This window comes from Mobula hypostoma, chromosome 25 (assembly GCF_963921235.1).
Source record: "Mobula hypostoma chromosome 25, sMobHyp1.1, whole genome shotgun sequence".
In the NCBI taxonomy this organism is placed as follows: Eukaryota; Metazoa; Chordata; class Chondrichthyes; order Myliobatiformes; family Myliobatidae; genus Mobula; species Mobula hypostoma.
Genome location: NC_086121.1, coordinates 19,711,207 through 19,723,823, shown reverse-complemented (window position 1 = coordinate 19,723,823; position 12,617 = coordinate 19,711,207). Strand labels below are relative to the sequence as shown.

At 44.0% G+C, this 12,617-nt stretch overlaps 1 protein-coding gene across 3 annotated transcripts in view; it reads left to right on the top strand.

Moving 5' to 3' along the window:
• The window catches only part of LOC134337882 (segment polarity protein dishevelled homolog DVL-1-like), a 171,036-nt gene that overhangs the window by 85,766 nt on the left and 72,653 nt on the right, over positions 1-12,617 (top strand). For all 3 annotated transcript variants that reach the window (XM_063033197.1, XM_063033195.1, XM_063033196.1), the window contains exon 4: positions 8,618-8,742. In XM_063033197.1, coding sequence (XP_062889267.1) covers positions 8,618-8,742 — 125 coding nt within the window. The remainder of the gene's footprint in view (positions 1-8,617; positions 8,743-12,617) is intronic.

Genomic DNA, 12,617 nt, shown 5'->3' with positions numbered 1-12,617 from the left:
GTGCGCTGCTGAGGACCCGTGACTCCACCTTCAGAGCAGGCGACAAGGCAGCCCTCACAGCAGCGAGAGCCAAACTGTCCCGGGCCATCAGAGAGGCAAAGTGTGCACATGCCCAGCGAATCCACAGCCACTTTCAGGACAGCGGCGGCACACGGCACATATCGAAGGGCATTGAGGACATCACCATCTACAAGACAACATCACCTGCCTTTGCTGGTGATGCCTCCCTCCCAGGTGCGTTGAATAATCTCTACACTCATTTTGAGGCGGAAAATGACGTGGCGGCGAGGAAGACCACCCCTCCTCCAAACAACTAGGTGCTGTGTCTTACTGCGGCCAATGAGAGGAGAACCCTTTGCAGGGTCAACCCACAGAAGGCTGCTGGACTAGACAATATTCCTGGCAGAGTGCTTGGAGGATGTACAGACCAGCTAGCTGAGATTCTCGCTGACATCTTCAACATCTCCCTGAGCAGCACCGTCGTTCCTACGTGCTTCAAGGCCACCACCATCATCCCATGCCGAAGCAGTCTTCAGTGTCCTGCCTCAACGACTACCGTCCTGTCGCATTCACATCCATCATCATGAAGTGTTTCGAGAAGCTCATCATGAGGCACATCAAGACCCTGCTGCCCCCCTCACTGGACCCCCTGCAGCTCGCGTACCATCCCAACCGTTCAGCAGACGACGCCATTGCCATCACCCTCCACCTGGCCCTAACCCACGTGGACAAAAAAGACACATACGTTCGAATGCTGTTCATAGACTTCAGTTCAGCATTCAACACAATCACTCCTCAGAAACTGATTGGAAAGCTGAGCCTACTGGGCCTGAACACCTCCCTCTGCAACTGGATTCTAGACTTCCTGACTGGGAGACCTCAGTCAGTCCGAATTGGAAGCAGCATCTCCAACACCATCACACTGAGCACGGGGCCCCCCCAGGGCTGTGTGCGCTGTCCACTGCTGTTCACTCTGCTGACCCACGACTGTGCTGCAACACACAGCTCGAACCACATCATCAAGTTCGCCGATGACAGGACCGTGGTGGCTCTCATCAGCAAGAACGATGAGTCAGCATACAGAGAGGAGGTGCAGCAGCTAATGGACTGGTGCAGAGCCAACAATCTGTCTTTGAATGTGAACAAAACAAAAGAGATGGTTGTTGACTTCAGGAGGACATGGAATGACCACTCTCTGCTGGACATCGATGACTCCTCCGTAGAGATCATTAAGAGCACCAAATTTCTTGGTGTTCACCTGGTGGAGAATCTCACCTAGTCCCTCAACACCAGCTTCATAGCAAAGAAAGCCCAGAAGATCAATGAATGTCTTTCACTGAAGCAATGAAGCAGTGGTTGATGTATGTCTTAGTGTGCGTCCCAGGAAACAACCTGTGATAGAGAGTCCTCTGTTACACAGGTGCTGGGGATAAACTGGGACCTTTATATTCATCTTCACACCTTCTAAGCAAATCCACAGTTTGCTAGGAGGTGGTTAACCATTTCTTCCCCATCATTGCCGTCCCAAAGGCGGCATACATTGGGGGCGATATCTCATCAGTAAAGGCAAGCTCTAACTGGAAGGGCACCTCTCACTGCCAGCCAAACAAGCTCTTGGTGATTGTTAATCAGATCTGGCAATGAAGAATCCTGCCACATAGTGCCATGGACCAGATGCTTGGAACAAATCTATAGAACCTAGTGACAATTGGTGCTCACGTACTTTGGGTCCATACACCAACTGATACAGCCACATACAAAGGATGAGGGCAATGTTGGGTACACTTTTGCCCCTTTTTTCATGGGACATGTGCATTCATTCCATCTTGGCCCCCAAGAAAAACAATGTCACAGGTAATTACAGAGACAGAGGAGTGAGGAAAGGCCACACCTGTGCCTACTACAACAGCCTTGGGACCATATCATAAACACAAAATAATCTGCAGATGCTGGGATCAAAGCAACATTCACAACACGCTGGAGGAACTCAGCAGGTCGGGCAGCATCCGTGGAAACGTCAACTCATCGTTTCCACGGATGTTGCCCGACCTGCTGAGTTCCACCAGCGTGTTGTGAGTGTTGCTGAGACCATATCATACCTGATGACCAAGTTCTTCCCAGTTATTGACATAGCATGCAATTGTTGACGGAGAGCAGTATTTCCAGAGACCCAGTTTTTGTTTTACCTTCCCAAGCTGTTCCAGCCAAGTCCTGTTACATACCTCAGCCCTGCTGAACTAGATCTCCAGCACCTTCAGGTACATTGGATTGGTTGGGCTACTTGCCGGGGAGCATGGCCTCACTCTTCCTGCCGTTGGCACCGAACCCTGATGCCAACTCAGACTGGTCACAGCTGAACTGACCGTGTATCAGAGCAGAAGAGGTGTTTTTGTGGTCACAGGCAGAGCAGAAGCCATGATGCATCTGGATAGGATGCTTCAACTCTCACCCAAGACGGGTAACACAAGGTAGCGAAGCGAAGGAGTGTCAACCTTGTTGAAAAATGAATGCAGACCTTCCTAATTCTTGACCTAAACCAATTTGTGCTGCTTAGGTTTTTCCCCCAAGACAACTCCAGAAATTTGTCAGACAGAATTACTGTCTTCCCTGCATGCAAACCATATTTAGCGATGTTCCACAAACAAGTACTGTGGCCTTGTAATGTTTTCAGCATCTATTCTATTACTTTGGCAGAAAAATAAAATTGAAGCTTCTCGGGTAGTCCTTGAAAGCATAGAGTGACCATGTACTTGTGGTTGTAGGATGAGTCACAGTCAGTTTAATGTACAGACTGGAAACAATAGTACATAAGAATTAACAACTGGTGAGTGGATTGTTCAGTTAAGCCCTGCCACTATCAAAGTGCAGCAGCTGAGACCTATTCTGGGAAACTATGATAAACTGTGGAGTCCTACATTTCTTACGGATTTAATGTTTGTGGGAGCCCTTTGATTCTTATGGATGGAGATGCCTTTTGGGGCAAATAATATTACTCAAATGGAAGATGAAGATGAATGGTACCTGGTCAAAATGAAATATTTAAGGTTATTAGAAAACAATCATACTAATAGACAGAGGCTCAGAAATGCCTGCTATTTCAGCAGACTGCCTGGCACCATGCAAGGTAAAAGGTGTTTAATTTGATGAAGTGCTGGAGAGGTTGTAAATTACTTTAATCCAGAATGCCTGGAGATCATAGAAAATTACATATTCAGAAATAGAAACCATAGATCAGATTGTCATTATATAGTGATGTCAAAGAATTTGTTAGCACATTGTAATTTTGATGCCTTTTATGCTGGTGACCAAGTTTTGTGTATAACAGCTGAACAAAATTAATTTAATTTATTGAATATGTCAGATATGATATTTGATATTTGTGTAGATGTGCATACATTAATGGAACTGTCTTCAAAAATACTGTGCTCTGTGTGCTGTGAGTATTATTGCACAGAGTGATCATATGGCAGCAGCAAACGGTGACAGCTTCGGTGGTAAGTATGAAATGAGATGGGGCTTGGGGGGAAAGCTGCTACTAATGCAACCACCCATCACAAGCCAACAAGTCAGTTTAGAGCAGTACAAATATCTTATCTGATTAAAAGAAAGGGAAATGACTTCAGTGTGTAAGAGTAGAACCAAAATGACAAGGCAGAATAACATCCATCAAGCAGGGAAGAACTGATAACAAAGTCAGTCAAAATCTGTGTCAATATTGAAGCTGATGATCAGCTTTATCAGTGTGAACACTGATACTGTGGAAGATGGCTCAATTAATCATCAAGGGGTTCAGCAAAATCTCTTTTATTTAATGTGTGCTGAATATAAATATGTATTTTGTAAGATAACATAAATCCTTAGTCAAATATGGTATACTTCCTTTATAACCATAAAAAAATGAAGCTGCCAGTACAAGTAGATAACCATATTAAAAGAGAGTTTTGTTAGGGAAACATTGGCCTCGTGATTACAGGTGAATTGACGGGATGTATATAGTGTTAGTACTTTGCATTGCATTTAACTGAACTTCTAGGGCAAATAACTTGCCAAAGAAGGTCCATACGGGAATATAGAGAGCGAGTTAACATCCTGCAAATGTGGAGAAAAAGTGAGATTGGTTATTCTGGCAGAGAAAGGATGAAAAAGAATTTGTGTGACTTAAATAATTGGCTGTAAACTAGAATCTAAAAAAGCAAATAACTAGGAAACATAAGACATTATTGCATCAGTTTTATAGATCATTGGTAAGATCACACCTGGGGTACTGTGTTCAAAATCAGACTCCTTATTTAACAATACATAATTTGGCGAAGGTTTGCAAGGCTATTATCTAAAACAGGCCTTTTATTTTATGAGGAAAGGTTGCTGAAGTTCAAAAGAGATGTGATTGAAACAAAAGAGATCTTGAAGGATCCTGATAGGCTGGATATAGAAAAGATGTGTCCTCTTGAGTGAGGTATTAAAACCAGAAGTCACAATTTAATAATAAGGATGTATACATTACACAACCTTAACATGTGTCTGCTTACAGGCAGCCACAAAGCAAGAAACCTGAAAGACCCCAATGAAAAAAGACCATACCCGATGTGCAGAGAAGGAGGGGAAAAAAACACAAATCCTGCAAATAATAAAAGCAAGCAACAGCATTCTAAACCAAATTGAGTCCATAGACCTGGACATTTGTCCTGATGAAGGGCCTCTGCCTGAAACGTCGACTGTTTACTCTTATCCATAGATGCTGCCTGGCCTGCTGAGTTCCTCCAGCATTTTGTGTGTGTTGCTTGGTTTTTCAGCAACTGCAGATTTTCTTGTCCATAGCCCTATAGCCTGAAGCAGCTGGAGTAGGCCCATAGCCTCGGGCTCAGTTCATCACACAGTGGGGCAGATCATTGTGAAGCTTGCAGCCAGAGCAGTCCCACTGCCTCAGAGCCGCAGAGAGAGGAGCACACATCGCAGAAGAGTGAGCAGAATCAGACGGACCCTCACCTCTGTTCCCGACACCCTGCCTTTTCAGTCTATGCGGGCCAGCATTTAAATTGTCCAAACATCAGATTGTGCCACGCACTAGGACGTGGGCCCTGCCACAGTGATGCGCACTGGGCCTGGATCCCACTGCCCAGCCCGAGGCTATTCTTGACCTTTCCAAATTGGCTCGGTGCTTAGGTCGGTCCAACCTCGCTCCAGGCTGATGAATGGGCTCCAAAACTCCTCTGCATCAACTCCATCTCTAACTCCGACTCTGATACTGTCTCAACAATGCCTCGACCTCCATTCTCCTTGACCATGCCAAGCTCTGATTTTGTACCGCACCCACATGGCTCGATCCTCGAGTCAGCTTCGCCTTCGCTCATCTTTTCATTGTTTGCGGTGATCGTTTACCACAATTTACCACAGAAAAGGTGTTACGAGTGAAGTATTTAGTCGTGTTTTTTGGCTTTTGAACTATCAGTAAGTTGTCATCCAACTTCAGTGGTGCCATCTTAAACTGGAAGTTATTACGCGACCTATTTAAGAGAGATGACACATATACTGTATACACATGCACACGCAATGGTTAATTGGGGTACTTCAGGACCAGTACATTTTGGCTCAATTATCTGTAGTTTCACTGAAATAGTTAAAAAATTATTTAAAAAAAAGACAAACTACCATTTAACTGAGTAACAAATTATGTATTTAAATTAAATACAGAACAACTTATAACACTACCAATACTACTTCAGTACTGCAAAACTGTAGTGGTTGCTAATACTTATCGATGGAGGTTTTCATCCACATCATGTTCTTTTAACTGTAAATGAACAAAATCAGCGCAGACACCTAGTGCAGATAATGGACTGCATTCATACTATGCGGTCGAGGATTGCATCCTCCAAATCTTCATTTTCATTGTAACGTTCAAGATGATTTCAAATTTTTTGTAGTTTCAAATTTGTTGAGGTTGTGAAATTGTTTCATTTTTACACCTGGCTGTTTGAGGCATCTCCAAGCCTGAACGCTTGAAACTGCAGTAAGCAAAACCATTCTGAATTGTCTTGCTGTTTATTTCTCGCCATCCGTCAGTGACAAAAATCACTGCATTTTGAGCACAAACACATGCAACTAACGCTATTTGAAGCTGTCTGTTGTATCTAATGGTGACACATGTACACACGACTGACGCTAGTTAGAAACTGTTCAGCAACAGTCTCCTGTCCCAATTAAGCAGCATAGTGTCCCAAATAAATGAAGGGAATCCCAGCTATTTTCTCGATTAGATTTCGTTCTTTAAGAGTTGTCTCAAATAAGCAGCTGCAGCTGCCCCGATTAACCAATTGCCTAATTAATTGTAATCTACTGTCCATATAGAAAGTTGAGGTTACATCACATTAGTCACGATCTTATTGAAAGGCAGAATAGGTTTAAATAGGCTGAATGGCTGATTCTTGTTCATAATTCATATGCTTCTATATGCAGAAAATAACAACAAAGTCAAACAATGGAAGAACTTCACTGCAAAGGGGGAGGCTTTTAATGTGAAAACAGTAGCTCCTAGTTTTGTCAGTAACTTTACATAAACAAGGCTAGCTAACTGATACATATTCTGCCAGGCAATAAGCCACTGTAGGCTTTTATCCAAATGTAGAAGTGGCCCACAAGACTAGTCTATTATGTGGGCGAGAAATGTAGACAACTTGCTGGCATTAGTAGGCTGCCATTCCAAGTGAATTGAGTATGTGGGATCAGCAGCACTATTTAACACACTGTAGAAAAGCTTGGATCCAGATTTACAACGCATCTTGCCAAGTATGTTTTTCAGATAATGGTCTGCGGGGTTGGTTATTTCATTGGGAAGAGAGGAATAAACGTTTGACGTTTCTGCCCAAGACTCTTCACCAGGACTGGAAAGGAAAAGATGAAGGCTCTCAGCCTGAAACATTGACTATTTATTCCCTTCCAAAGACCCTGCTTGACTTGCTCAGTTTCTCTAGCATTTTGTATGTGTTACCGAATTTCCAACATCTGCAGAATCTCTTGTGTTTTTGCTGTATGCATCTTATTTGTTCTAAATGTACTCAGATGGTTCAGTTGTGGTGCATTGATTTGAGAGTGGATGGATAGATTTTCTGAATTTCACTCCACGGCTAAGATCACGTAGGCGCTGAAGGCCAGAGTTGTCATGGCTACCTGCTTATTAGGCTATGAACACAAATGCATCAAAGAAGACATTGTTCAGTGGTAAACACACAAGATTCTGCTGATGCTGGAAATCCTGAGCAGCACACAGAAATGCTGGAGGAACTCGGCAGATCAGGCAGCATCTATGGAAATGAATAGACAATCAACATTTCTTTGCTGAAACGTCGACTGTTTATTCATTTCCATAGATGCTGCCTGACCTGCTGAGTTCCTCTAGCATTTTATGTGTGTTGTTCAGTTGTGCAGAACTTTCTATTAGCTGTGGAAAACCTGCTGCAAAGTTTTAAATAAATCCAACCATTTGTAATGTTCTCCTTTTGCTTTAGAGAAATTCCTGAGCTAGGCCAAAAGAAGTTCTAGCAGCAAATCTGAACAATGTTTGGGTTAGTTGTATATCCCTTATCGTGAAGTCTTGTTCATTAGAATGGTGGAAATTTAAGAGACAAAAAAAATGGTGAGGGCAAGAAAAAAAGACTGGAGTTGAAAGAACCCTGTTGACCTATGCTGCCTCAGGCTTGTCTGCCAAGCAGTTTCCAACTACCTTGTGATTAAAACCTCTCAGTCATACTGAATTACCTGTACCTGAAAGTAACAGAAATCATTAGTGGCGATTTACCATTTAATTTCTATTGGTTTATGTCCAGTTAAATGCTCAACAGTTGTTAGGAGAGCAAGTTGATTGCCGAGGATGCTCCTAATGGATAAAACATTGTCAAAATATTGTCAATCTGTCGATTTTGTGTAGTCAGTGCTACACAGGTATGCAAAAAATGATGGGACACATAGGTATGCAAAAATTAATCTAAGTCACATTACAGACACCAGAGCATAAATAGACAAACTGCAGTGTAGATTGAGGGGATACTACACAATGTGATGTGCCACCTTTCAGATGAGACATGCATCAAATCCTAGTCAGTCGGTTCTCCCTGGCATATGGTATCCAGGCTAATATTCATCAATCCAGTATGAATAAAAGTAGGCTGTGGTCACTACAACTTTACTTTTTGTAGAATATTGCAATGGAAAACTGTTTTACTGTTTTTCAAACACTGCAACAGTGACAATTCTCAAGAAAGTCTTGACTGACTGTGGAGTTCTTCATTAGATATCGTGGGGACATCCTGAGATTGTGACATGCTGTTTGATTCTTGCAAAATAATTTGTCAGATTGCTGTTCATATTTGTCCATTCCACTCACTGTATGTTCTCCTGCCTTACTTCCACTTTACTCCATTCGTTATTACCTCCTGTTCCCAGCCATATGCTGCTGGCTACACGTGCTTCCTCACTTATGTGTCCATACCTTTTCCTTATGGATTGTCGATAAGTATGACCAAACAATGCCTCTCGTCTTTAGGAGGTGGTGCTCCACTTCTAATGTCTGTGTCTTCCTTGTCCTTGCTGTTCATCTTTGGTACTTTGTGCTTAATTACAGCGCAAACACTGCCGGCAGTCGGGATGGTTTGGACAACGATACCGGAACAGAATCGATCTTGAGCATCAGACGGGAGCGGGACAGGCATCGGCGAAGAAATAGAGAGCGAGAGATACACGATGACAGTGAGTTAAACCTAGATTTTAACAAGACTCTGTGGAACAACGGGAAGTCCAGCAGGTAATGAAATGCAGGTTCTGAGATTTAGGAACATTGATGTTTATGCTTTACTGCTGGGCTGTCGATACAGTTGATGATGTAGGCGTGAGGTGTGACAATGGTCCATGCAGTAAGAAGTTGCTCAATGATGGATAGTGATGTTTTATGATTCAAGGCTATAATTAGACTTGTAGAATTGGAAGCTGTTCACTTTCAACAGTTGAGGCTGTGCCTATGACAGTTTCTTGGTCACTCGATCACACTTGTAGTGTCTTTAAGTTCTGCTTTTTGATCACATAGCTGCAGCCCAGTGAGCCAGTTAATGCTGCAAAAAGGCAATACTGGGAGATAGGATGGAGTTTCACACACAAAGTGCACATAAGAATAGAAACACACATCAAAGTTGCTGGTGAACGCAGCAGGCCAGGCAGCATCTGTAGGAAGAGGTGCAGTCGACGTTTCAGGCCGAGACCCTTCGTCAGGACTAACTTAAGGAAGAGTGAGTAAGGGATTTGAAAGTTGGAGGGGGAGGGGGAGATCCAAAATGATAGGAGAAGACAGGAGGGGGAGGGATAGAGCCAAGAGCTGGACAGGTGATAGGCAAAAGGGGATACGAGAGGATCATGGGACAGGAGGTTCGGGAAGAAAGACAAGGGGGGGGGGACCCAGAGGATGGGCAAGAGGTATATTCAGAGGGACAGAGGGAGAAAAAGGAGAGTGAGAGAAAGAATGTGTGCATAAAAATAAGTAACAGATGGGGTACGAGGGGGAGGTGGGGCCTTAGCGGAAGTTAGAGAAGTCGATGTTCATGCCATCAGGTTGGAGGCTACCCAGACGGAATATAAGGTGTTGTTCCTCCAACCTGAGTGTGGCTTCATCTTTACAGTAGAGGAGGCCATGGATAGACATGTCAGAATGGGAATGGGATGTGGAATTAAAATGTGTGGCCACTGGGAGATCCTGCTTTCTCTGGCGGACAGAGCGTAGATGTTCAGCAAAGCGGTCTCCCAGTTTGCGTCAGGTCTCGCCAATATATAAAAGGCCACATCGGGAGCACCGGACGCAGTATATCACCCCAGTCGACTCACAGGTGAAGTGTTGCCTCACCTGGAAGGACTGTTTGGGGCCCTGAATGGTGGTAAGGGAGGAAGTGTAAGGGCATGTGTAGCACTTGTTCCGCTTACATGGATAAGTGCCAGGAGGGAGATCCGTGGGGAGGGATGGGGGGGACGAATGGACAAGGGAGTTGCGTAGGGAGCGATCCCTGCGGAATGCAGGGGGGGTGGGAGGGAAAGATGTGCTTAGTGGTGGGATCCCGTTGGAGGTGGCGGAAGATACGGAGAGGTGAGGCAACACTTCACCTGTGAGTCGACTGGGGTGATATACTGCGTCCGGTGCTCCCGATGTGGCCTTTTATATATTGGCCTTCCAGGTGAGGCAACACTTCACCTGTGAGTCGACTGAGGTGATATACTACGTCCGGTGCTCCCGATGTGGCCTTTTATATATTGACCTTCCAGGTGAGGCAACACTTCACCTGTGAGTCGACTGAGGTGATATACTGCATCCGGTGCTCCCGATGTGGCCTTTTATATATTGGCGAGACCCGACACAGACTGGGAGACCGCTTTGCTGAACATCTACGCTCTGTCCGCCAGAGAAAGCAGGATCTCCCAGTGGCCACACATTTTAATTCCACATCCCATTCCCGTTCTGACATGTCTATCCATGGCCTCCTCTACTGTAAAGATGAAGCCACACTCAGGTTGGAGGAACAACACCTTATATTCCGTCTGGGTAGCCTCCAACCTGATGGCATGAACATCGACTTCTCTAACTTCCGCTAAGGCCCCACCTCCCCCTCGTACCCCATCTGTTACTTATTTTTATGCACACATTCTTTCTCTCACTCTCCTTTTTCTCCCTCTGTCCCTCTGAATATACCTCTTGCCCATCCTCTGGGTCCCCCCCCCCTTGTCTTTCTTCCCGAACCTCCTGTCCCATGATCCTCTCGTATCCCCTTTTGCCTATCACCTGTCCAGCTCTTGGCTCTATCCCTCCCCCTCCTGTCTTCTCCTATCATTTTGGATCTCCCCCTCCCCCTCCAACTTTCAAATCCCTTACTCACTCTTCCTTAAGTTAGTCCTGACGAAGGGTCTCGGCCTGAAACGTCGACTGCACCTCTTCCTACAGATGCTGCCTGGCCTGCTGCGTTCACCAGCAACTTTGATGTGTGTTGCTTGAATTTCCAGCATCTGCAGAATTCCTGTTGTTTGCGTTATAAGAATAGAAACCCCACTGGAGACCTTCTAGTGCTGTCCAGTTTATTAAAAGTGCCAGTTTATTTAGCCAGAGCAGGAGTCCAAAAAGTCTTGCATCATTGAATCAACAGGAAATGCCATCTCCTTCCTGATGTTGACATAAATAGAGAATGAGCTGCAGCTATTGCCAGCCTGTCACTTTCACTCACTGCTGTTTGAGAAACGCGATTACCACATCATAATCTGCAAGGTTTAGGAGCCCTGGGTGAATTAATTTGTTTGTTCTGTAGTCTGGTTACAAATCATTAATCCTGGCACTGTGTGAGAATTCTGACGATGCTAATCAGTGAGCAAAGAGAGTGAGAGGGGAGCTGTCAACAAGCACAGTAACATTTTTTTTGCTGTGTTATTACTGCCTGTGATGTTTATTTAGTGTATTCCCACCCTGACAGCTTGTGTGTCCGATGAAAATTGTATATTATTAGGGAGAAAGTATTAACTCTCTGAAGACTGTAATTAAACACATTTTGCTATATAATCACAGAAATCTCAAGCTCGGAGGTTGGTGCCATTGCTGGCTAGTCTAGCTGTATAATTTTAAGTCTTAACACAAGAGATTTTGCAGATGCTGGAAATCCAAGCAACACGCTCAAAATGCTGGAGGAACTCAACAGATCAGGCAGCACCTATGGAGACAAATGAACAATCGATATTTCAGACTGAGACCCTTCATTAAGTCTTACGTCTGTTATATCCATATAGTTTCACACCTCCAAAGAGCACCACGGCCAAAGATCAAAAAATTGTGACTGGTTGAATGAGCATTGAGTTGTCGGATTGGCTAAACTTAAGTCAACAATATATGATATATTCTGTCAAAAAATTGCCAATAAATACCAATCAATCTTTTCACAGCCATGCAATGTGCCATCAAATAATGTTTTATATTTGACCCAATAATTGTTGCTTTTTATTATCAAATTCATGTTGGTTAGAAGTTGTGGGTATGTCAGGTGAAGTGCCCAAACACAGCTTTGGAAGGGTGTCCCAAAAACGTGATACCCCATTAGATGACCAAATCCAATAGTAGATCACTTTCCTCTGGTATGTGATCACTCCTGCCTCATGATGTCACTATTATTAGTGCACGTCAAAGCAAACATAAAGATTACATAACAAATACAAGCTGAGGTTTCTTCAGTGGCGCATTTTCTCAACACACAAGGTACCAGATACTGTGAGAAGATGCAGCGGAAATTGAACTCACAAAATGACTAAGCGATCTACACAAACCTTATCCACTAAAAGGGTCGCCTTTTAGTAATTCTGGCTACATAAAAGGAATCAAAGATCTGTGGCTGTCTTCAGATAGTGACTTGGAACATTGTTCCAAATACTGCAAGACAACCATGCATCTCCCAGGAGACAAATGTTACCTGCCAGCTAAAGAACTGATGAAAGCTCTATTGAGAAACAGCAATGTGCTCAAAAGGATTTTCAGTGCCAAAAAGCACGACTATTATATTTACCCAGCAATCCGTGGAGGGAGTTTTTATTTGGTGCCTGCCTAATCGAGATTA